At 37.4% G+C, this 24,705-nt stretch overlaps 1 protein-coding gene across 1 annotated transcript in view; it reads left to right on the top strand.

The window, feature by feature from the left end:
• Nucleotides 1–24,705, top strand: part of TMEM117 (transmembrane protein 117) — a gene marked incomplete at its 5' end in the record, with an annotated part of 516,641 nt that overhangs the window by 250,026 nt on the left and 241,910 nt on the right. The window contains one exon of the mRNA XM_081247914.1: nt 18,032–18,131. Within this exon, the coding sequence (XP_081104040.1) occupies nt 18,032–18,131 (100 nt within the window). The remainder of the gene's footprint in view (nt 1–18,031; nt 18,132–24,705) is intronic.

The raw sequence follows: 24,705 nt of genomic DNA, 5'->3' as shown, positions 1-24,705 counted from the left end.
GTAAAGCAATTATCCTCCAATAAAAGATGTTAAAAAAAAAAAAGCTAACCATGTGTATAACCAGAGGGCCTACTTTTAAGCTCAGTAGTTGCTACTAGCTTCCCTTGTGCCTGCCTACGGACATGGTCCGATTTTGTACTTTGGTGCCCATGTTTCCATTAAATCACCTCCCTGGAGCTGGTGATTTGGTTTTTATAATTGTCTGAGTATCTTTAAATAAGCCTTAGTTATCTGCTAAGCCTAGATTTGGGATCCCAGTTCAGACTCTGATCGCTCAGGCCCTGTCCTGGTTTCTGGTAGTTGGGACACATACATGGCAACCATTGTTAAGAGGTTGAGAGGTGTGTGTCCCCATACCCTCTTCTGCCTTGTAACCCACAATTTCACAGGGAATGAGTCACTTAAGGACTCTATAAAGATGTCTAAAAGTATATTTTTGAGTATGAGTGATCCTCAAATTTATAATGAATATATGCTTTTCTCTCAATAACTGAGCATAAATGTATACAATACTCAGTTTGGTTTGATATCAACTTCCAGGCCTTCCTCACCCATCAGAGGTTGTGTTTCTCCAGAAGATGAAATTTCTCTCTCTTTCTCTTCAGATTTAACATACACTCACTAAACACCCGCAGCATTGGATACTATGTTAGATACTTCTACTTGTGCAACTCTCAGGATTCCAAAAATAGTTTCTGATCTTCAAGGTTCTGGCTGCCAGTGATTTCATATGGTGTTAAACATTCTATGGTGTTTCTCACAGGCTGATGACTGCTTACTAGAAAGTGCTACTTGTATTATATACAAGGGATAGTGTGTTCAAAGGATAGTCTATTTTTGATGAACAAAATAGGCCATAATAAAAATGACTAATATAACCACAAACTCTATGTTCAAGAGGACCTAAAAGTGAATACCTTGGGGTTTCAAAAGAATGCTTTTTATGCTGGACATGAATGTACATAATTTACCTGTTGCCATGTAGCTGCAAACAGAAGAGTAAAAAGTTGATGTTTGAAGCAAAAATAATTTTAGTGTAAGAACCTCAGAAAGGGGCTAGAAGGAAAAGAGCTTACAGAGTCTTGTGCTGAAACAACAAAACATAACTCATTACAGATTAAGATGCAGGTATGCGTTCATGGAAATTGAATTACAATTTCAGAAATACTGTGAAATTTCACAGTTTGAATGATAAAATATTAAGGTGTGACTAAATGAGTATGGACTTCTCAGAGTATTGGTGAGAAACATCATCTCTATTTGATGAGGTACTATTTGTGTATTTTGTGTGTATGTGTATTGGGGAAAGTGGAGGCAACGTTACAGGATTTCTGTGTTAAATTCCAAAATTTCAATCATAGGGATTTAAAAATGTTGTAGCAGGTGTTGATGGGAGTTGTAGTTTTTGGATGTAAAAAAAAGTGTATCTTTAAATGTAAATTGGGAATATGACTTCTGTGCTGGGTTGTTTTATGTGTCAACTTAGCTAAGCTCTGGTACCCAGCTGTTGAATCCAACACTAATCTCGGTGTTGCTGTAAAGGTCTTTTGTAGATATGGTGAACATCTGCAATCAGTTGAGTTGAAGTAAAGGAGCTTACTCTCCATAACGTGGGGGGCCTCATGCAGTCAGTAGAAGTGCCTTAAGAGCAAAAACAGGATTCCCAGAGAAAAAAGAAATTCTTCCTGATGATTGCAGCATCAGCTCCTGCCCAAGAAGTTCCAACCTGCTGGCCTGCCCTGCAGATCTCAGGCTTGCCAGGCTCCACGACTGCATAAGCTAATTCCTTGAAAGAAATCTTTTTGCTTTTGTGAATGTATGTGCGTGTGTATGTACTTGTGCCCATCTTTCTATATCTATCTGTATATCTACCTATCTACCTATATATCTATCTATCTATCTATCTATCTATCTCCTACTGGTCTGTTTCTCTGGAGTACCCTGACTGATAACAGTTTCCTAAATGGAAAGCATTTATTATTATTATTATTATTTATTTTATTTTTTTTTTTTTTTGCGGTACGTGGGCCTCTCACTGCTGTGGCCTCTCCTATTGCGGAGCACAGGCTCCGGACGCGCAGGCTCAGCGGCCATGGCTCACGGGCCCAGCCGCTCCATGGCATGTGGGATCTTCCCGGACTGGGGCACGAACCCGTGTCCCCTGCATCGGCAGGCAGACTCTCAACCACTGCGCCACCAGGGAAGCCCGGAAAGCATTTTAAAGACATGAAGTCGATAATATTCAGGTAGATGTTGGGATAGTTGAGTGGGGCTTATTGTTCTAATGTTCCCATATCAGTGAGTATTTAAAAAGACAGACTTTGTGAAGGCTCTGCAAAGCCTTCAGTGATGCAGCCCTGGCTCCCTGACCTCCCTTCCTGTCTCACTGTGCATCTGGACAGCAGCCCTGAACTGCCCCTGCTGCTCCCTTTAACATGCTTGCTGCTTTCAACCCTCTCTACGTTTGTATGTCTGTTTCGTTCTACTTCAAACACATTTTCCTTCCTCTGTCCCTCCTCTTGAAGCCTGCTCTTCCCTGGCCCCCTCTCCTTCACGTCAAAAGAATTGGGAATCTCTCATCTCTACCTCTCCCCTGGTGTACAGCATTTTCCACACAGGGCACTGTTGGTTTATTTGCATGTCTCTTTTCATTTGCTAAATGGTAATGACTACATCTTGTTCATCTTTGTATTCCCAGCACTTCGTACAGTTCTAGCCATATGGGAGGTGTTCAGTCAATATTGTTGAAAGCATGAATAAATAGGTGACCCTCTCAAGTTAAATTGCAGGCTGGGAGGCGTCTTAAGTGGCTATTCTTTTAGGGTTGGATATGCCCCTTGTATCTGAGGTGCCTGAAGAGAAATCTCCAGGCAAACAAACCTTTAATTCCTACCCAAGGCCTCTGCTTTCAGTGTTTGTGGAGGATGATATATACACCAAGCGGATTTAAGCTGATTGTGCAGAAATATCTGGCATCATATGTTGGTGGCCTGATTTATTTTAGCCTATCTAATTGATGACTTGAGACTCTGCCTGCATTCATTAGCAAGGAGTCCAGTCTCCCTTTTGAAGTTTTACCTACTCAATTGACCTTAAATTCGGTGCCTTACCTAGTCCAGTGTGGTGTCACTGGGGTCTTTTTCAACTATGAGCCATAGAGGAAGCTATTGATTATTCTCCTACTGTCCATGTGTCTCGCTGCCATATAGTGTGACTTTTAAAGCTTGCACCTGCATAGTTAACACGCACTCCTGTCCACTCAGCCTTGGTGCCCTCCCTGGCCCAGACCCAACCTTGACCATGAGCGTATCCCTCTCCTCAGAATGACTGGGTTCAGAAGAGCTCCCATCAGTCACACGGTTGCTGAAAACGGCTCTCCCATCCCTGCCCCTGAGTCAGCAGCTTGGCTACCACTTTGCTTACGGCTTTTGTCTGAGGAGGCCTCATGATTCTTTCCTGCCACTGGGCTGCAGCCACGTCCTCCACAAGCCTCTGTACCTCCCCTCTTGAGGAGTAGATGGACCCCTTTTCTCCCCTGTGACTGTCTCTGCATGTCAGGGATCTTGAGAGCGTTGCCAGAGTCTCAGAGGTTGAATACACCCTTGCCTATTCCACTTCCCCAGCATGGAGCTCCTGGGAAATTACCCAAGTGATTCTTCCAGGAACCGAGGGAACAAGTGCTTCTAGGTGACTTTCTGCTTCACCCCTTGAAATCAATGAAGCAGATATACATTTTTATGGGTCTTTCAAACGGCACTTGATTTAATCTCTACCTTATCAGGCGTTAGGGATGTCAAACTGGTAGTTCTTGCATTTGATAAGGCGATGTCATCTCTTTTCCATTAAGAGATACCAAGAAGCATGGTTAGTTAAAAAGCAGAAAGATGTTTAAAATGCAGTGCCTTATGGAAGAAACTCAAGCAATCTAAATTCCAAATGTGAATTATCCACAGGCTCTGAAACAGGAGCTAAATTACCTTGTGGGTACTCAAGTAACCTTCCCTACATAATTAGTTTTCAGCTTCATCTTTCATTTTTCTTTTAGACTGTGCTTGCTTTAGCCAGGATCCTTCACTAATTGTACTGGTCCCGCACAGCAGGCTTGCTCACCCTTTAGGAAACTCTCTCGATCCTCTACATCCCTTTGTGGTACTCTCCAATCCAACCTAAAAATAATTTTCTCCCAAAAGCCGTGTTGGTCTTTTGCGACCCCAGTGTTTCTCCTCTTAGGTGACAGTAATAGCTACCATTTCTTAATATTTTCTATAATAATAAGTACTTTCTTTTTGGTAAACTTTTTGAAAATATGGAAATAACATACCTATACAAAAGCACATAGAACACGTATATACAGCTTAATTATTGCAAAGTGAATTATTATCAAATATTTTTAAGTGAACACCCATGTTACCCATGTTATTACCATTTGTATTAAACAAACAAACAAACAAAAAACATTGCCAGCACCCCAGAAACCCTCTGGCTGTCTTTCCTTATAATAAAGCTCTCTGTCTCCAAAGTAACCCCTATCTCACTTTTATTCTCTATGCTTTCTTGCTTTTTTTTTTTTTTTGTAGTTTTACCACTTATAATACTTTCCTAATCACTATAGTTTAGTTTTGCCTGTTTCTGAGCTTTATATACTTATAATCATACAATATGTTCTCTTTTATTTTTGTCTGGCTTCTTTTATGTAAGTCTCTGAGCTCCATACAGGCTTTGTATAGTAGTAATTTGTTCACTTTCGTTGTTGAATCGTCTCCATTGTATGGCTGTGCCGTGATATATCTATCCATTCTTCTGTTGCTAGACATTCTGGCTGTTTCCACTTTCAGGCTATTACAAATAATGATGCTATAAACATTCCTGCACATTTCTCTTTGGCCCATGTCTGGGCCTGGAACTTTCCTGTGGAGAAGTTTCTAATTATAAATTCAAGTTTGTGAATAGATCTATGTTTTAAATTCTCTTTTGGTTCCTATGTACATTTTGGTAATTTGTAAATGTTTTTCTAGATATGTGTTGATTTCATCTAAATTTCATCAAATGCACGCTTATTATTTGTTTAACCTCTGCAGGGTCTGCAGCGATTCCCCTTTTTCATTTCTGACATGGTTATTTGTCAGAAATTGTTACTTGTACCTTCTCTCTTTATATTTTGATCAGTCTTGCTAGAGAATGATCAATTTTATGTCTTCACAGAGCCAACTTTGTTCATCCTCTCTATTGTATAGTTCCATTTTTTCTTCCCACTTGTTTAATTAAATTTTATTTTTTAAACTTTTTATTATTTTTATCTTTTTGGGTGTATTTTTCTACTTCTTTAATTTCTTGAGAAAGATTCTTAATTCATTAATTTTTAGTGTTTGTTCTTTTTAAAATATATTTGTTTAAAATTGAAAGTTTAAGCATGATTTTAGGTATATCTAACAATATTTGTATTACTATCCAGTTCAAAATATTTTCTCTGTCCCACTGAGATTTCAATTTTGACTCACATGTTACTTGAAGTGTATTTCTTCGTTTCCAAAGATCTGGGGGGATTGTCAAGCTATCTTTATTTTTTATTTTTTTTCTTTTTGCCTTACATGGGCCTCTCACTGTTGTGGCCTCTCCCGTTGCAGAGCACAGGCTCCGGACGCACAGGCTCAACAGCCATGGCTCACGGGCCCAGCTGCTCCGCGGCGTGTGGGATCTTCCCAGACCGGGGCACGAACCCGTGTCCCCTGCATCGGCAGGCGGACTCTCAACCACTGCGCCACCAGGGAAGCCCCAAGCTATCTTTTTATTATTGATTTATAGTCTAGTTACATTATGGTCAAAGAATATATAAATCAGTCATTTAAAAAATTTTGAGACTTGCTTTATAGCCTTGTTTATTTTCAAGATGTCTAAATGTTCTCTGTTGCATGAAAAGAATGTGTATTCTGTACATATGGGGTGATATACACACACATTAGAGAGTTTGCTAATCATCTCATTCAAATCCTTTAGGTCCTCACATATTTTTGTCTGCTTGTTTCATTGGTTATTGAGGGAAATATGTTGACATCTTATACATTTTCTATGTGAATTTGTCTATTTTTTCTTACCACTTTATAAATTTACTTTAATTCCTGTATTTTGGTGGTACCTTATATCTTCCTGATGGGTTGAATCTTTTGTCATTAGTAAGGTTCTCTCACTTTATAATAATATGTTTTGCCTTGATTTATATTATTATAGCTATTCCACATTTCTTCTTTTTATTGTTTGCATGTTATCTTTTAAACCTTTCTTACTATTCTATTTTCAACCCTCATGTAGTGTTAGTTTTAGTTGTATTTTTTTATAGACAGCATATAATTGAATTCTGAATTTGCATGTCTGAAAAATATCTTTATTCTCTCTGGACACTTTTTTTCTCTGCTGTCTGTATTGTCTATTTCCTCTGAGTGAGTACCTCATTTTTGTTTAGTTTTGAGCTTTCTTTTCTTGTTAGAAATTTACCTCAAATACATGTTAGTGAGTTCATTTTCAATAGTGGGCTGTAAAAGATGGTTGGAAAGTCTCTGTGCATAACAAGGCTTGTAACCAGTAAGACTTGTATGGAGGGGGATTGTGGTCAATGGGAATTTGCTTATTTCACTGGGTGCTCTTCAATTCTTAATGACTTTTTTTGGCGAGGGCAGAGCTGGTCAGTTTTCTTTGAGATGAAACTTCTGTCTTCAACCCATATAAACAGTATTTAGGTAATGGGACTCATTTAATATAAAAGGTGTATTTTTATAGCTTTTCTTCTCATTAAGGTGTCTAACTCTCTGCTTGAATTTCTCCAGGTAGCAAATGCTCATCTTAGCTCATGGGACAAAAGTCATTTTCTGGTTTTATTGGCTGGAAGAGAGTACATAAACTACTCATCATGCAGGATTTCCAACTCCTGTTTTCAGTTCCATCCTTCCTCTCCCTCACAACCAGAAATACTGAGCCTTCAGTCCCTGAGTATTGTTGAGGTTCAGAAGCAGAATTTAGTTCCTTCCTTAATATCCCCAGAAGGATTTCATACAACAGAAGAAGTTGAAACCGTCACTATTTCTCAATCTACTTTGCAAAAAATTTATACTGCTTTGGGTAGTATAGTCATTTTCACAATATTGATTCTTCCAATCTAAGAACATGGTATATCTCTCTATTTGTTGGTATCATCTTTAATTTCTTTCATCAGTGTCTTATAGTTTTCTGCATATGGGTCTCTTGTCTCCCTAGGTAGGTTTATTCCTAGGTATTTTATTCTTTTTGTTGCAGTGGTAAATGGGGTTGTTTCCTTAATTTCTCTTTCAGATTTTTCATCATCAGTGTATAGGAATGCAAGAGATTTCTGTGTGTTAATTTTGTATCCTGCAACTTTACCAAATTCATTGATTAGCTCTAGTAGTTTTCTGGTGGCGTTTTTAGGATTTTCTATGTACAGTATCATGTCCTCTGCAAACAGTGGCAGTTTTACTTCTTCCTTTCCAATCTATAATCCTTTTATTCTTTTTCCTTCTCTGGTTGCCTTCCAAAACTATTTTGAATAAGAGTGGCGAGAGTGGACATCCTTGTCTTGTCTGTTCCTGATCTTAGAGGAAATGCTTTCAGTTTTTCACCATTAAGAATGATGTTTGCTGTGGGTTTGTCATATATGGCCTTTATTATGTTGAGGTAGGTTCCCTTTATGCCTACTTTCTGGAGAGTTTTGATCATAAACTGGTGTGGAATTTTGTCAAAAGCTCTTTCTGCATCTGTTGAGATGATCATATGGTGTTTGTTCTTCAATTTGTTAATATGGTGAATCATGTTGATTGATTTGCATATATTGAAGAATCCTTGCATCCCTGGGATAAATCCCACTTGATTATGGTGTGTGATCCTTTCAATGTGTTGTTGGGTTCTGTATGCTAGTATTTTGTTGAGGATTTTTGTGTATACGTTCATCAGTGATACTGGTCTGTAATTTTCTTTTTCTGTGACATCTTTGTCTGGTTTTGGTATCAGGGTGATGGCGGCCTCGTAGGATGAGTTTGGGAGTATTCCTCCCTCTGCAATTTTTTTGGAAGAGTTTGAGAACGATAGGTGTTAGCTCTTCTCTAAACGTTTGATAGAATTTGCCTGTGAAGCCATCTGGTCCTGGACTTTTGTTTGTTGGAAGGTTTTTAATTACAGTTTCAATTTCACTACTTGTGATTTGTCTGTTTATATTTTATATTTTTTCCTGGTTCAGTCTTGGAAAGTTGTACCTTTCCAAGAATTTGTCCATTTCTTCCAGATTGTCCATTTTATTGGCATATAGTTTCTTGTAGTAGTCTCTTATGATACTTTGTATTTCTGCAGTGTCCATTGTAACTTCTCTTTTTTCATTTCTAATTTTATTGACTTGAGTCCTCTCCCTCTGTTTCTTGATGAGACAGGCTAAAAGTTTATCAACTTTATTTATCTTCTCAAAGAACCAGTCTTTAGTTTTATTGCTCTTTGTTATTGTTTCCTTTGTTTCTATTTTGTTTATTTCTGCTCTGATCTTTATGATTTCTTTCCTTCGGCTAATGTTAGGTTTTGTTTGTTCTTCTTTCTCTAGTTCCTTTAGGTGTAAGGATAGATTGTTTCTTTGAGATTTTTCTTGTTTCTTGAGGTAGGATTGTATTGCTATAAAATTACCTCTTTTTCGGGTTTTCATTGTCATTTGTCTCTAGGTATTTTTTTGACCTTCTCTTTGATTTCTTCAGTGATCTCTTGGTTATTTAGTAACATATTGTTTAGCCTCCATGTGTTTGTGTTTTTTACTTTTCTCTCTTGTAATTTATTTCTAATCTCATAGCGCTGTGGTCGGAAAAGATGCTTGATATGATTTCAATTTTCTTAAATTTACCAAGGCTTGATTTGTGACCCAAGATGTGACCTATCCTGGAGAATGTTGTGAGCTATCCTGGAGAATGTTCTGTGTACACTTGAGAAGAAAGTGTAATCTGCTGTTTTCAAATGGAATGTCCTATAAATATCAATTAAATCTATCTGGTCTGTTGTGTCATTTAAAGCTTGTGTTTCCTTATTAATTTACTGTCTGGATGATCCGTCCATTGGTGTGAGGTGTAAAGTCCCCCACTATTATTGTGTTACTGTTGATTTCCCCTTTCATGGCTGTTAACATTTGCCTTATGTATTGAGGTGCTCCTATGTTGGGCGCATAAATATGTACAATTGTTATATCTTCTTCTTGGATTGATCCCTTGATCATTATGTAGTGTCCTTCCTTTTCTCTTGTAACAGCCTTTATTTTAAAGTCTATTTCACCTGATATGAGTTTTGCTACTCCAGCTTTCTTTTGGTTTCCATTTGCATGAAATATCTTTTTCCATCCCCTCACTTTCAGTCTGTATGTGTCCCTAGGTCTGAAGTGGGTCTCTTATAGACAGCATATATACAGGTCATGTTTTCGGACCCATTCAGCCAGTTTGTGTCTTTTGGTTGGAACATTTAATCTATTCACATTTAAGGTAATTATCGATATGTATGTTCCTATTACCATTTTCTTAATTGTTTTGGGTTTGTTTTTGTGGATATTTTTCTTCTCTTGTGTTTCCAGCCTAGAGAAGTTCCTTTAGTATTTGTTGTAAAGCTGGTTTGGCGGTGCTGAATTCTCTTAGTTTTTGCTTATCTGTAAAGCTTTTGATTTCTCTGTTGAATCTGAATGAGATCCTTCCTGGGTAGAATAACCTTGGTTGTAGTTTCTTCCCTTTCATCACTTTAAATATATCCTGCCACTCCCTTCTGGCCTGCTGAGTTTCTGCTGAGAAATCAGCTGATAACCTAATGGGGATTCCCTTTTATGTTATTTGTTGCTTTTCCCTTGCTGCTTTTAATATTTTTTGTCTGAATTTAATTTTTGTTGGTTTGATTAATATCTGTCTTAATGTGCTTCTCCTAGGGTCTATCCTGTATGGGATTCTCTGTGCTTCTTGGACTTGGGTGGATATTTCCTTTCCCATGTTAGGGAAGTTAGGGAAGTTTTCAACTATGATCTCTTCAAATATTTTCTCAAATCCTTTCTCTTTCTCTTCTTCTTCTGGGACCCCTAAATTCGAATGTTGGTGTATTTCATGTTGTCCCAGAGGTCTCTGAGACTGTCCTCAATTCTTTTCATTCTTTTTTCTTTATCCTGCTCCTTGGCAGTTATCTTCACCATTGACTTTATAGGACAAACAACGAATGTAATTTGGCAGTATACATTTGAAGGGTGATGAAATAAATTTTCTTTCTTTTTTCACATGGATAAAATAAATGTATTTTTCTATATAGCTCTTTCACTGTTTGTGCCAGCAAATTGGTACACGAAGTTATAGATTGCTATCTAGCCTCATTTAAAAGGATTGTTTTAAAACAATAAGATTCAGTAGATACCATGCAGAGATTTTACAAGATTTCACTTTTTTCATTATTAGCCAACTAACTTATATTCAAATTAAATAAATTTCCAGTGTGTGATTGCAGAAAGTCAAAGATGGGTTCTTTATTTTGATTTGATTATATCCTACCCTCTAGTTTTTTTTTATTCTAGAAGAGGTATAAAAATTATAGAGTGATATTCTATTCTAACTTTGTTAGAACATCATAGTTAATTACATGGCCCACAATTTATCTGTGGTTTTCTTTTAGTTTTTCTTATATTGTGAATCCTTGTTTTTATCTTTAGCCTTTTATTCTCTTCCTAGTTGGCCCTGGTGTCAGATGATCTAAATAATCTTTTTATATTAATTCATTAATTCATTGCTTCATTCATTTAAGTATTTTTGTATTCCTAAATCATACTATACACCGAACAAAAATTTTCAACTGCCTAGATGAAAGAAATATTTTCTTTACACTTGATGAACTAAGTCTTGTGGTAGAAAGGGGCAATGTGAGACAATCATTAGAAGACTTTGGGAAATTTGTTTAACAGAAGTATATTCAAAGTGTTACAGTAACACCAGGGAAGGGGTGACTTATAGGAATAATAGCAGTCGATTTCTCAGTGGACAGGCTTAGTTAGTAATCTTAGGCCAGAAGAAAGGTATGGCATTCCAGACAATGGGAGCATTGCATGCAAAGATGCTAAGGTACATCATAGGATGGTGGGATAGTTGGTGAGATTGGTTTCATGGTGGGGAAGAGGGCCTGAAAAAAGGAGACTGTGAGCTGAAATATGAATCTGAAAAATAAGATAGCTTGGAGAGAGTGAAGGATCTTCTTATTCATGCTTTGCTTTTTGGGAACCACTACATTATTTTGGAAATGTGAGCCCGTATGTCAGAGATCTAACATTTTTTTTCACACCTATTATGAAATAGTTGTGCTAGAAGCTCTATATTCTTTATTTCATGTAATCCTCAAGAAACCCTGTGAAGGGAAGTTATTTTTATCCCCATTCTACAGATAAGGGAATGGATGATTATCAACTTAATCATTTGTCCCAGGTCATAAAGTGGGGAGGTGGTTTGCAAACCTAATACTTTCTGGTTCCAGGACTCTTGCTCTTCTAGTACACCATATTAATTCTCCAGAAGTTACCATAGTGGCAATAAAGAATCTATAGTGAAGTGAAGATAATCACAGGGAAATAGGAGGTTATTGTATAATTCAGATTAGAGATGGTTATGAACAGAGTTAAGACATTGGTAGTGGTGATAACAGAAAAACAGCATAGATTTGAGGCCCTTTCAGAAGTACCCTCAGTGGTTAACCAAATGTTGAGGGTAAAAGACAGGGAGGAATTGATGTTATAGTAAGGTTTCTGTATCTACTACAAACGAATTTCACTGAATGGGCTTAAGCAAGACAAAAATGAAAGGAAGAGTTAATGTGTATATGTGTTAGCAATCAGGATGGATTTGTCCAATGAAAACTCCATCTATAGTCTTATATATGTCTTCTTTATAGAAGTTAGAGGGAATGAATGACTAAAGTTGGGGAATTTGCGTTGGTATTTTATCTGTAAGCATTTTTGGGGCCAAATGCAATTTTGATCACTCCAGCCTCCTTCTAACAATTGTCTGCGACATTTGTCACCTTCCAATGGATCTTGCTCTGTACTTCATACCCTAGGTCTTGCCTGGAATGCCCATACACATGTATTGAGCTCTATCAAAGTCTTTCAATAGTCAATAACTAGCTATTTTGAGCAGAAATACTAAAATGTGGTTATTTGTATAACAGTTGAACAAGTGACTGGATTAAAGCCTATTAATCATTTCATTACAAGTGAAAAGATTGAGAAAGGTTAATATAATAAATCTAGGTTTAATTTCTGGCATTTTATAGTGACAGATTTTCACCTCAAGCCTTAAGAACATTTAGAGTTTTTGCTTGAGTTTCATTGTGTTTAATGCAGGTAAGTCAACTTCCTGTCCATGATTTACTTGTGTATGAAGCCCCCAATCTTGTTTATGTTGCCCGAACATGGCTGAGAGAGACAGCTGTGACGTTATGAATCCAGCTGGCCACAGATGGGTCTTCAGTGAAGCATGAATCAATACTGGTTTGGTGATCTATGTTTACTGCCTCTTGTTAAACTTTTAGAGATTCAGCTCCTAAATCACCTGGCATTAACTGCATCTACTTACATATAAGTAATAGACTGAAGTAAACTGGAGCCTCTGTTGCTAGTGCTCAAGACTCTCACCTGTAAGGCCAATTCATTATATTATCATTTCATCGACTATTTAGCCCATGTTAGAGTCTGTTTAGTTTATGGCCATTTAGCACATAGGTTTCACTAGGTACAGTAGGCTTAGTAGCTCATGTTTTCAGGTTGTTATGATAATTATGAACATTTCCAAGATCCTGTTGACGTTTACACACATATGTTATGGATTTAACAGTTAGGCTTGAAATCTCAAGGAAAAAAAAACTGAAGTTGTAGCTTGAAAACAAATTCATTTAGAATCTTTAAAGAAAATATCAACAATAAATACTTACCTGGAAGGCTGGTAAGACTGCAAGCTTTTCTAGATCTAAGCATAGAAAGCCAGCTAAAGCTCAAAGCAAAACAAACAAAAGACGTATGAATAGTTGAAATAATTAGCTAAAACTCTGAATGAAACTAAAACTTTAATGGTGCCTCCTAGCAAATACAATTTAAACTGTTGTGTATATAAACTCCACAACTTCGCATTTTCAGAGTCCAATGTGATATTCAAACTGGCCAGAATTGCTGATATAAATATATGCACACTCTATCCTTTACACCCTGAGCAGGAAGTATTGTTAAATGTTAATGAATGTGCAACTCAGTGAACTAGTGGTTGAAAGTGTTTATGGCAGGTCTGCATATTTGTAATTCTTCTTTACGTTTGTCCAAAACAGAAAAATTAAGAATAACTACTAAAATTTTTTGGTACAATATATCTTTTTAAAAAACATTTTTATTTTATGTGGGACTGTAGTTGACTTACAATATTGTGTTAGTTTCAGGTGTACAGCAAAGTGATTCACTTATACATATACATTTATCTTTTCCTTTTCAAACTATTTTCCCATTTAGGTTATTACAGATTATTGAGCAGAGTTCCCTGTGCTATACAGTAGGTCCTGTTGGTTATCTAATTTAAATATAGTAGTGTAGGGCTTCCCTGGTGGCGCAGTGGTTGAGAGTCTGCCTGCCGATGCAGGGGACATGGGTTCGTGCCCCGGTCCAGGAAGATCCCACATGCCGCAGAGCGGCTGGGCCCGTGAGCCATGGCCGCTGAGCCTGCATGTCCGGAGCCTGTGCTCCGCAACAGGAGAGGCCACAACAGTGAGAGACCCGCATACCGCAAAAAAAAAAAAAAAAAAAAAAAAAATATATATATATATATATATATATAGTAGTGTGTATATGTTAATCCCAAACTCCCAATTTATCCCTCCCCCCCGACCTTTCCCCTTTGGTAACCATAAGTTTGTTTTCTATGTCTGTGAGTCTCTTTCTGTTTTGTAAATAAGTTCATTTGTATCAATTTTTTTAGATTCTGCATATAAGCGGTGTCCTATTATATTTGTCTTTCTCTGACTTACTTAGCATGATTATCTCCAGGTCCATCCATGTTGCTGCAAATAGCATTGTTTCATTCTCTTTAATGGTTGAGTAGTATTCCACTGTGTGTGTGTGTATATATATATATATATATATATATATACACACATACACATCTTTATCCATTTAGGACATTAAGTTGCTTCCATGTCTTGGCTATTGTAAATAGAGCTGCAGTGAACATTGGGGTGTATGTATCCTTTCGAACCATGTTTTTCTCTGGATATATGCCCAGGAGTGGGATTGCTGCATTATATGGTAGCTCTATTTGTAAATTTTTAAGGAAGCTCCATACTGTTCTCCATAGTGGCTGTACCAATTTACATTCCCACCAACAGTGTAGGAGGGTTCCCTCATTTCCACACCCCCTCCAGCATTTATTATTTGTAGACTTTTTGATGATGGCCATTCTGACTGGTGTGAGCTGATACCTCATTGTAGTTTTGATTTGCATTTCTCTAATAATTAGCAATGTTGAGCATCTTTTCCTGTGCCTGTTGGTCATCTGTATGTCTTCTTTGGAGAAATGTCTAGAATAACTACTAAATTTTATATATATCACTCTTCACTTTTAAATATATTAATTAATTCAAAAATTCTCTGTGCCATTTCCTCTGCATTATCATGGCCAGTACTCACCATGTGCCCACAGCCACAGAGGAGGGACATTCCCCTATTTTGTGCTGACATATCTTTCTAGATGAATACAGGACAGTTATTCTGCAATCAAGGAAATACAAATGTAGTTGGAGAAGTGAAAGCACAAAACAATTAAAAAACATATTTAATGGTTTTCTCTGTGGTAAAATTCTTCATAATTAAATCTTATTTTATTGCTGTTTCTAGGGTTTAATATACATAGGTTTACGTATGTAATATATCAATAAATATGAATAACTTGGGTCACTTTGTTAATTCATACATTAAGCAGATGTTTATTGATCACTTACTGTTTTCAGGCAGTGCTCTAGGTTCTGGGGAATTAACAGTGAAAAAATTAGCTAAAATAACTCCCAGTCCTCCTGGAGCTTATTATCTAGTTTTAGCTATTGTCTTCTCTCATGGTTTTCAGTGATGGGAACCTGTTTCTTAACATCCTAGTGATTTTTAAATGAGTGATGGATTTTATACATAAAAATGTATAGAGGATCTAGATGATACTTTATTCTTCCTGAAAAGGTTCACTCTTTCCTCTGTTAGTTGGAAAGAATAGAAGCTGATCACTTTAACTCAGTCATGGAATGGACTGGGTAAGGACTGATTTACAGCTTCATCAAGGACCCATCCATCTCTGGTTTTCTCTAGCCTGCCATATCCCTGTATATCTTGGGCCATTCTCCCTAGCAGGCTCTGAACTATAATAGTTTCCTCAGCATGGTGAAGTTGCCAAACCTCTGCTATACTTTACAGAGACTTTCTGCTTAGTCTCTCAGCATCCCCAGTGTTCAAATTCATAATTTGGTAAATGTCTTGAAAGGACAACCAACTGTGTATCATGCTCTCTTCTGGGCCTCTCTTTTCTCACAGAATCTTGGCTCCTTAAATTTCAAATGTTGCCCCTCTAACCCACTGAGACTGCCCTCTGCCCAGGAAAACCCCAGATCCTCCTCCTCTTGTCTTGCACACAGAATCAGTTAATGTCTCCAGAGAAAATATAGTATAGCTAACATTTCCACAATTCTCTCCAATCTGGTGTCTTGGTTTTTCTTGTCCTCATTGCTTCATCAGCTCTCAGATGCCTTTAAGCAGATTTTGGGAGTGACTTTTACATTTTGTTTAGATCTTTTAGTTGTTCTTGGCTGGGTCATTGGTCTGTTGCATGCTTACCATCTCATCCCTATTTTTAGATACTGAAATAGAAGAATGATGTCTTCTCTTACACACATCTATACAACCACAAAGAATGTAGCCAGAAATTTCTACCCTAGCCCAATGTATTCTAGAATTAATTGGCAGAGTGGACAGGTAGAGATGTATCATTGAACAAAATCTTCAAAATAGGTGTCATTGAAAAAGCTGGACAATTAACAGAGCTAATACTCCATAGTACACTGAGCTCACTGCCCAAGAACTGCTTAGATGGATGAACTCAGTATAAGTGGGAGTCCAAAACCTAATGGTAGCTCTGGGGAGTTGTAGCTTCTGGATGTGACTCTTGACTTCTTATTATGAATTATCTTCACAGGAAGAAATTCTTGATTGTCATTGTCTTACTAAAATACTGGGGAACAGAGATATTCTTTGTGTTTTTTATATCTCTACTAACACTTGTAGGAAGAAGGTATAGCACAGTGGTTAAGTGCCGGGATTTGGGAGTCAATCAAATTTAGATTCAAATCTTGTCCATTTACTAGATGCTTGACCTTGAGAAAGTTGCAAAAACTCTCTAAAGGCTTAATTCCATATCTGTGAAACAGGAATAATAATACATTTCACTTTTCTGATATGAAAGTTGATGGAGATTCAGTTTTCAAAGTGCTAATAACAATCTCTAGAACATTGCTAGCATGCAATTTATGGTAGCTAAAAATTTTTTGGCTATTATGGAAGCACATGGAATTAGAGACCCAGAATTTTGAGATGAGACCTTAAGATATTTACATAGCCCCCTCCATAGACTTTAAGATATTTACATAGCCCCTCCAAAGAATGAAGCATGTGGAAAAAGAATTGTTTTAAGAATTCATAAGTTTGTTTTTGTTGTTAAAAAACTATGTAAATATCTGTTTATGTTATGGATAAAAAACTATCTGAAATAACTCTGGAAAAAAATAACTGAATTGCAAATGGTTTAACTCTCAGCGACTTCAAAAATGTGCTTCTTCATAGTTTCAATAGATAACTAACAAACATATCATTCTCTACTGAATATTGTTTTAAAGTTAATACTCCAATACGAAATAAAAAGTTAAAAAATGAATTTAATCTAAGAAGAGTCATGTTTAACTGACGCTCTAAGTTGTACAGGTATTATCATGTTTAAGAAAAGGAACAAAATTTAAAGGAAAAGAAACCTAGCAACTAACCCCAATAAATTAAAAATAAAAATAAAGTAAAAGAAATCTGAGTGAAAAACTTATAGTTAAAAATATAGAGAGAGACAAGTTTGGTTCCTAGCTACCATTCATTTGTTATGTGGTATTGATTGAGCAGATTAACTGATCTCTTTGAGTCCCATTTTTCTCAGAGAAATTACAAGATGGTAAAAATGATACTTAGAATTTTCTTGACTATCAAACAAGAAAATGAAAATGCTTAATAAACAATAAGCATGGTCATATTACTTGTATTTAATGATTGGGTATACCTTTGAATCTCTCTTTGAGCTGTGAGACATATGAGTTGGTGGTATATAGCAAGCAAACAAGAATTAGCTATGTAAAAAGAGTGATGAAATGAAGTCTTCTGGTTATTGCCATTTAAGTAATAATTTAAACCACGTATATTTGAGTCAATTTTTACATCACTTCACTGTGTGGAAAATTTTCTCTAATCTTGATATTCTTCTGAACATTATTCAGATATATTATACCTAAAGCCTATTCCCAGCACCTTTTCAATAGTTCTGACTCGACAGAACTGAAGGAAAGTGAGCTCTTCTCTTCCTTTCAAGTTATTCTAATTAAGGAATTGTTTCTGTGCTCCTCATACTTGAGTGAGTGTGAAATGATGCCTTTGCTGAGTATTTCTGTTTGATTTTCCAAAAGCTATTGTCAGTCCTATGGCTCAAAAACAAAAGGCACGTGGTAATTGATATAGTCACAGTCAGTCTTCAAATCTAATTGGAACTGACCCAGACACCCTCAGAGCTCCTCCTAGCCTTTCAGATTTGTAAGCATAGATGATGAGATGAAAGGCAAGAAAGCTTGTGGAAAGGGGAAGAAGCCCCTTTGCGTGTTGCTGAACCAGAAAGTTTTGACTGTATGGCTCTCTGAGTCTGGACAATGTCTTGTGTGTTTGTTTCCACAGAGCGTATATCATTACAGACTATATGGGCATCCGAAATGAAAGTTTCATGAAATTAGCTGCAGTAGGGACCTGGATGGGGGACTTTGTCACAGCTTGGATGGTAAGAAATTTTAACTTCACCCATTTCAAACGTCAGATGGAAGACATGTTCATAATGTTGGATATACACTACTTTTTTTTTTTAACAAATAACATCATGGATTATTTTATTTCATGTTACATGTCAAATAACATTCCAAAGAAAAAAGGACCTTGTTTTCATGGTTAGCATTATTACATTTGTGCAAAGCCCTCAAACATGAGAAAGTCTCATTTATTTCACAAAATTTGAACGTACAGTCATTTCAGTAACTGGTTTGTTAGATAATCCAAGTCCATTTATCCCCGGTTTTTCAAGCAACAAGTCACAGGAAATGCTGAGCTCTGTGTGCCTGTCAGCCCAGCATCCTGATCTCCAGCCCCTTTTTGACACAGCCGTACTCTTTGTTTTGTTATATCATTCGTCTGTCCTCCCAAGGATTAGAGATATAGTTTCATTTTCTCAACTAATGTGAATTGGATTTTATTGGATACACACTGCTTTTCATGGTTTAGAGCAAAATAGTTACCTCTGTTTCAAGGGGAACAAATTCATAAATATGGACAAATCTAGAGATTATATGCAATATCTGTTTACCTCAGGAAAAAAGTCAATACAATTTTAATACAAATGACTGTCCACCAGTATATATTTATTTATAAAATGCATATATATGTGTACATACAAAAACATACACATATGCACATATGTGTGGCATACAAACATATACACATTCATACAATTAGTGGAAAATTCTTTCCTGTGAAATTCTAAATAATTTTGTGAAGATTGTCTGTTTGTTGTTTTCTGATATGTATACTTTTCAGGTAAGAAATGCTGTATGGCCTGTCTCAGAAGACCATATGAAACATTCTTTAAGGACTTTAAAAATAGTTTTCTACATTTGTTTTCCTCACTGAACCTACTAACTTAATGGTAACTAAGGAGTTCTGAGAGTTGTCTGTTTAATCTCTTTTGTGCATTATCAATCTTTATTACTATACGTCTGCAACAATTAGACAAACCATGTTTCATGCTGAGTTCATCTGCCAGGAGAGTAACTTCTCTTTCTAACCATTGAGTTAATTAAAGACAGTATGTAGCTTAAAGGCCCTAGGTCCTGTAAGTTTACAGGAGTGTCTCAGAGTGCAAAGAGCGTAACTCTCATAAAAAAGGAACACTCTAACCTTCATTGACACCTTTCATAAGTGTAGTTAATCCTAATTAGCTTTATTCAAATTCATTCACTTGAAAATGAGAGGTCTTATCAAAAGAAAGATGATGCCCAAACTAAACACGATTTGGCAGGGATATGCAACTACAGATGTGTTCCTGATCCTGCAGGGAGATTCTCACAACAGTTACTGCCACTTCTATTGATAGCTTTGCTTCTTACCTAGAACAGGTGTTTTCAGGGCACAGGAAGCAGTTATATCTTAACTGCTACTACTGTCATCATCCTGCAAGAGTATCAAGTAACCATAAAAGAGTTTGTCTAGCCTGTTTTTGAGCTCCCTCCCACCTCTGTTCAATTTTAGAATGTTACCAGAACAAATTACCAGATGAATTCCATTTTGTTAACTTTAAAATCGAAATTTGAAGATGTTATTTATTTGTAATCATTAGAAATAGCAATGAGAATAAGCCAGACATTAAGGCCAGGCTGCCTCATCTATTTCCATTGGGAAAAACTATTTAAAAGGAAATATATGAACTTTAAGCTTGTAATTTCCTTAAAATTTGAGGTAATGCCTTTTGGAAATTTCTGCATTAATTGTGGATTATGATTTTGACTCCATTTTATGATGGCTCTACTTACTAAAATGGAAAAGAGAACTGGAACAAGAGTTCATAAATTTGGATTCTCTGACTTGCCACCTGTGGTTTGACCTTCCACAAATAATGTACAATCCTTTGAGCCTTAGTCTGCACATTTCTTAAAAGGGATTAATAGTTCCTACTGGTGCTACAGGTTTTTTTGTGGCAATTAAACGTGTGGTCCTACAGCAGGACTTAAAATGCTGACATGTAAGGGAGGTATAAGTGCTTTATTGTTATTGTTCATGTTTTTGGACCCCCCATCCTCTTGACCGGGCCCAGTTCCTTGAAGTAATGGCAAAGGCAGGTCATTGATCCAAACCTTAGGCTTCCCAGACTTCCTGTCTCTTCTGTGAAGCTCCAGGAGTATGAGAATCCCACCTTATCCCAGGCCTGGGGTTCAGAGCATCTGGAGTTTCCTTCCTATTGCCCATGCTAGAGCAGACTAAACCAATATAGTACATTGCTTCCTTACTTCTGCCTGATACTGATCCTGATCAAAGTCAGGGGAGAAGCAACAGACCAACGAAACCTAAGAGCTGCTCTGGAGTTTTCAGGCTGAAGTCAGCCATTTGATACATAAATCATTTTCTTTCCCATGATGACATCATTAGTTATTTGTAACCCAATTCCACCCAACTTCTCCCCAGACTTTCCCACAAAACAGTGTTTCCTAGGCCATATATAGCTCTGCCTCTATTTATTGGTTATATTATTATTTTTTTAAATTAGGCTATTTTTCTTTTGAACCATAAAGTGGGGTCCAATGCCTAGGCAGCATTGAGAGGCAAATGCATAGTACAGCTTTGACCAAAGACCTTTAACCCTTCCTGGTTGGATTTTTACCGTGCACTCTTCTGCCCTACTCTTATGGTTTAGGGGAATACCAGTAATTCCACAGTTCAATCTGTAGTCTTTCTCTCTCTCCATCATCTGTCTTACCTTCAGAGTTTCTCCTAAATTTACTACTTTATTGCCTTCTATTTCTACTAACTAACCTGATAACTTTTTACCTTTTCCTATACTATAGATTACTGCTCCAATCAATACTTCCAATACCACAGAAGTAGGACTAGATTGAGAGTCAAGAAAACTATGTTATAGGTTTAACGCAGCAAACCTTTTGGGCCCTCTCGTCTGTTCCTTTCCGCAAACTGAGGAAGAATCAAAATCCCTCTCTTCTTATGTGATCTGAAAAACTGACCTTTCCCCATTAGCCACAGGGATAGAAATGGCAAAAGAAACAGTTCTCTCCTGATTTGAAAGTACAGTCACACAGGGAGGATTCCCAGAGCACATCATTTCTATTCCCATTTCTATTCACTGACTAGGCGGTATGTTTCCATATAAATATTTATCTGTCTACATATGTGTCATTGACAACATTTTAAAAATATAATAGTTTTCCTCATGAGAGGAGTCTAAGGAAGCTTTGACCTTCATTTCTCCATAGAATTCTCATCATGAAATGAATATCAGTGATGGTGACCATTGTGGAAAACCAACGGACTATTTACATTTCCAATAAAAGCGTGCCTTTCAATACAGTTCAGAAATAGAGGCTTTTTCTTTGGTGGAAATAATTCAGAACTTTTCCTTGGTTTTAAAAGGCACATCAGGACTGATGTGATCCACAGGCAAGGCTGATATCAACCAATCTGACAAAAATCTTTGATCCTCACACTACCGAGTGTCAAGCTCTGCTAGGTTCAGTTCCCTGGCGGTCCTGACTTTTTCGGGCTCTGTGGTATGTCTTGTACAGAAGGCTATAAGTATATGTCAGGGTTCAAGTTACTAATTTTTTTGTCAAATAGACTTTATAAAAATTAGTATAAAAGAAATACATAAAATGACCAGTGAGGTAATTCATCATTGAGCTGGCCCTTTATGTTAAGGGTTGCAGAGACGAGCTCTATCACGAGGACACACAGAAAGCAAAAACGCTGGGTGTCTCATGCAACACCATTGCCACGTAACCCCATGTTTGCCCATGCTCTGTGCCATTAAGCAAAGAGCCAAGGAGGGTCAGCTGTTCCACAGCACATGGCTCCAACTTGACCACCTCCCCCGTTTGGAAGACACAGGTCACGGCCTCTGCTGAGGTCTAAGGTGGCAGGGGATCCTGAGGACATCATCATGGCCCTTGCTTCTGCCCCTCACTTAATACCAGAGGGAAAAATCACTTCCTGTATATGTATACCTAATCATCATCCCCTTTCTCCAGTTCCTGATTCCTCCTGCTCTGGTGGCTTTCTCTTACAGCAGTAAGTGGTACATGGCTCATGTTGGTGACAGGGACATCAGACTCCAGGTTTGATATTCGTGGCTGTGGGGAGGTGAAGGAGGTTACAAATAAAGTGAAGACAGTTCTGATGGTAAACACTAAAGTCATCATAAAACTTATACATACACCCTACATCAAAAAACCACATACTGTGTTGTAACTTCCAATAATCATGGGACCTTGGTTGTCCTTGACATGTCATTCCGAGAATTGTGTGTGGGCCTTTGTGTATATATGCCTCGACTGGCAAAGCTTCCACCATGGAGTCATGGCATACACTCATAAAACAATTCAGATTTTTGTCAATAGCCTTTGCCTTTATTTCAGGTTATTACAGTTGTTACTGAACCAAACCTGGGTCTGCTTGCCCACGCACAGTAAAACCAATCTACTGACACCGGCTTGTGGTGAAGGAAAGTACAGCGTTTATTGCAGGGCGCCAAGCGAGGAGTCCAAACAGCTAGTATTTATAAGGCCCAAACTCCCCGAAGCTTTTCAGGGAAAAGTTTTTAAAGACAGGGTAAGGGAGGGGGGTTATGGGGTGTGTGAACATCTCATGGACATTATTCTGATTTGTTGGTGGTGAGATAATCAGGAGTCAACATCATCAACCTTCTGGTTCCAACTCTTCTGGGGGTCCACATGCTTGTGGGTGGAAGAGTTAAGAAGTTAACTCCTTCCACCTGGTGGGGGTTTCGGGATCTGCAAAGCAGCTCAAAAGACATGGCTCAGAATATTTTCTATAGCAGTTGAGGAGGAACTAAAGGTCCTTGACTTTGTTTAATGACTAAACAGATTATTTTGTCTTTTTGCCTGTTTTCCTTTCTTTCTGCATTTTCTCGCTTCTCTGATTAAATATACTCTTTGGAACTCAGGGAAGCCTATGAGACTACAGTTTTTTGACAAACAAGAGGCAAGCGGAGGTCATGGTGGGGTTCTGTTCTTGGAAGGCCTCATAGGATCCTGCTCGGTTACATAGTGATCATTTGTTTTTAAAATTATGCGTGATTTTAACAGGTTTTTTCTTCTTCTTGAAATTGGAGATGTATTAGAACCAGACAAGCTCAGTCAACGCCTTCAGGTGGAAATGCATTTGGATTGATAAAACGCAGCCTTTGTAGTTGTATTAGAACAATAAATAAACTTTTAAAATTTGCTTAATTGTTTCTTTCTTTTGAAGTTCTAGTTAGAATATGATTTTAGAAAAAAAATAAGTTTTTAAAAGTATATTTTACCCTTATATTTTATTTATTAATTATTATTTTTTTAAATTATTTATTTATTTATTTTCTGCTCCGGGTGTCAGTTTCGGCACGTGGAATCTTCATCGCCACGTGCAGCATCTTCGTTGTGGCGTGGGGATCTTTTTTTTTTTTTTCTGCAGTACGCGGGCCTCTCACTGTTGTGGCCTCTCCCGTTGCGGAGCACAGGCTCCGGACGCACAGGCTCAGCAGCCATGGCTCACGGGCCCAGCCGCTCTGCGGCATGCGGGATCTTCCCAGACCGGGGCACGAACCCGTGTCCCCTGCATCGGCAGGCGGACTCTCAACCACTGTGCCACCAGGGAAGCCCTGGTGTGGGGATCTTTAGTCACAGCATGCAGGATCTAGTTACCTGGCCAGGAATCGAACCCTGGGCCCCCTGCATTGGGAGCACGGGGTCTTAACCACTGGACCACCAGGGAAGTCCCTTGCCTCTCTGTTTTAATCCTGCCTCTTTTATGTGTAAATACTACATTATCCCTCTAAATATTTGAGCGAAAAATTTTGTCTTCCTATTTTTCACACATTTTTCATTTCTTCAGAGAGATTTTTTTGATTCATATTTATGTTGCTAATATCTTTGTTTCAAAAGGTTGTGTTTATTTAACAGGCAAAGCTGTAAACTCTTTCTACCTTACTTGACTATAAACTTCTTGAGTGGAGTTACAATGTCATTTGTGTTCACAATTGTATTCCTAGCACACAACACAGTACCAGGCATAAAAAAGTAAAAGGTGCTCAAGAAATATTTATTGAAAGAATAAATATATATATCATAAGAGGACATAAGCAGTAAGTTCTATTTCTTCTTTTCTCATTCAATTTTGTGACTTAGTGTTATAAAATGGGCATTCTAGAATATTGAAAATGTGGAGGGATGAGACCTGTACTGTTCCAGGTGCCTCGATATCAACTCCCTTCCTGCCTCCCCCCAGTAAAGCTCTTCATTTGCTCTTGCTTAGCTTGTTTCCATAACCAGGAGGACATGTGCTAGGAACCACCCTTGAATGGACATAATAGATTGTATTTTTAATTTTTATTGAAATATAGTTGATTTACAATGTTGTGTTAGTTTCAGGTGTACAACAAAGTGATTCAGATATATATATATATATATATATATATATATATATATATATATATCTCCACTCTTTTTTAGATTCTTTCCCATATAAGCCATTACAGAGTATTCAGTAGAGTTCTCTGTGCTATACAGAAAGTCCTTGTTAAT

This window comes from Mesoplodon bidens, assembly GCF_964165515.1.
Source record: "Mesoplodon bidens genome assembly, chromosome: 11".
NCBI lineage: Eukaryota > Metazoa > Chordata > Mammalia > Artiodactyla > Ziphiidae > Mesoplodon > Mesoplodon bidens.
This window is presented reverse-complemented; position numbering and strand designations above follow the sequence as displayed.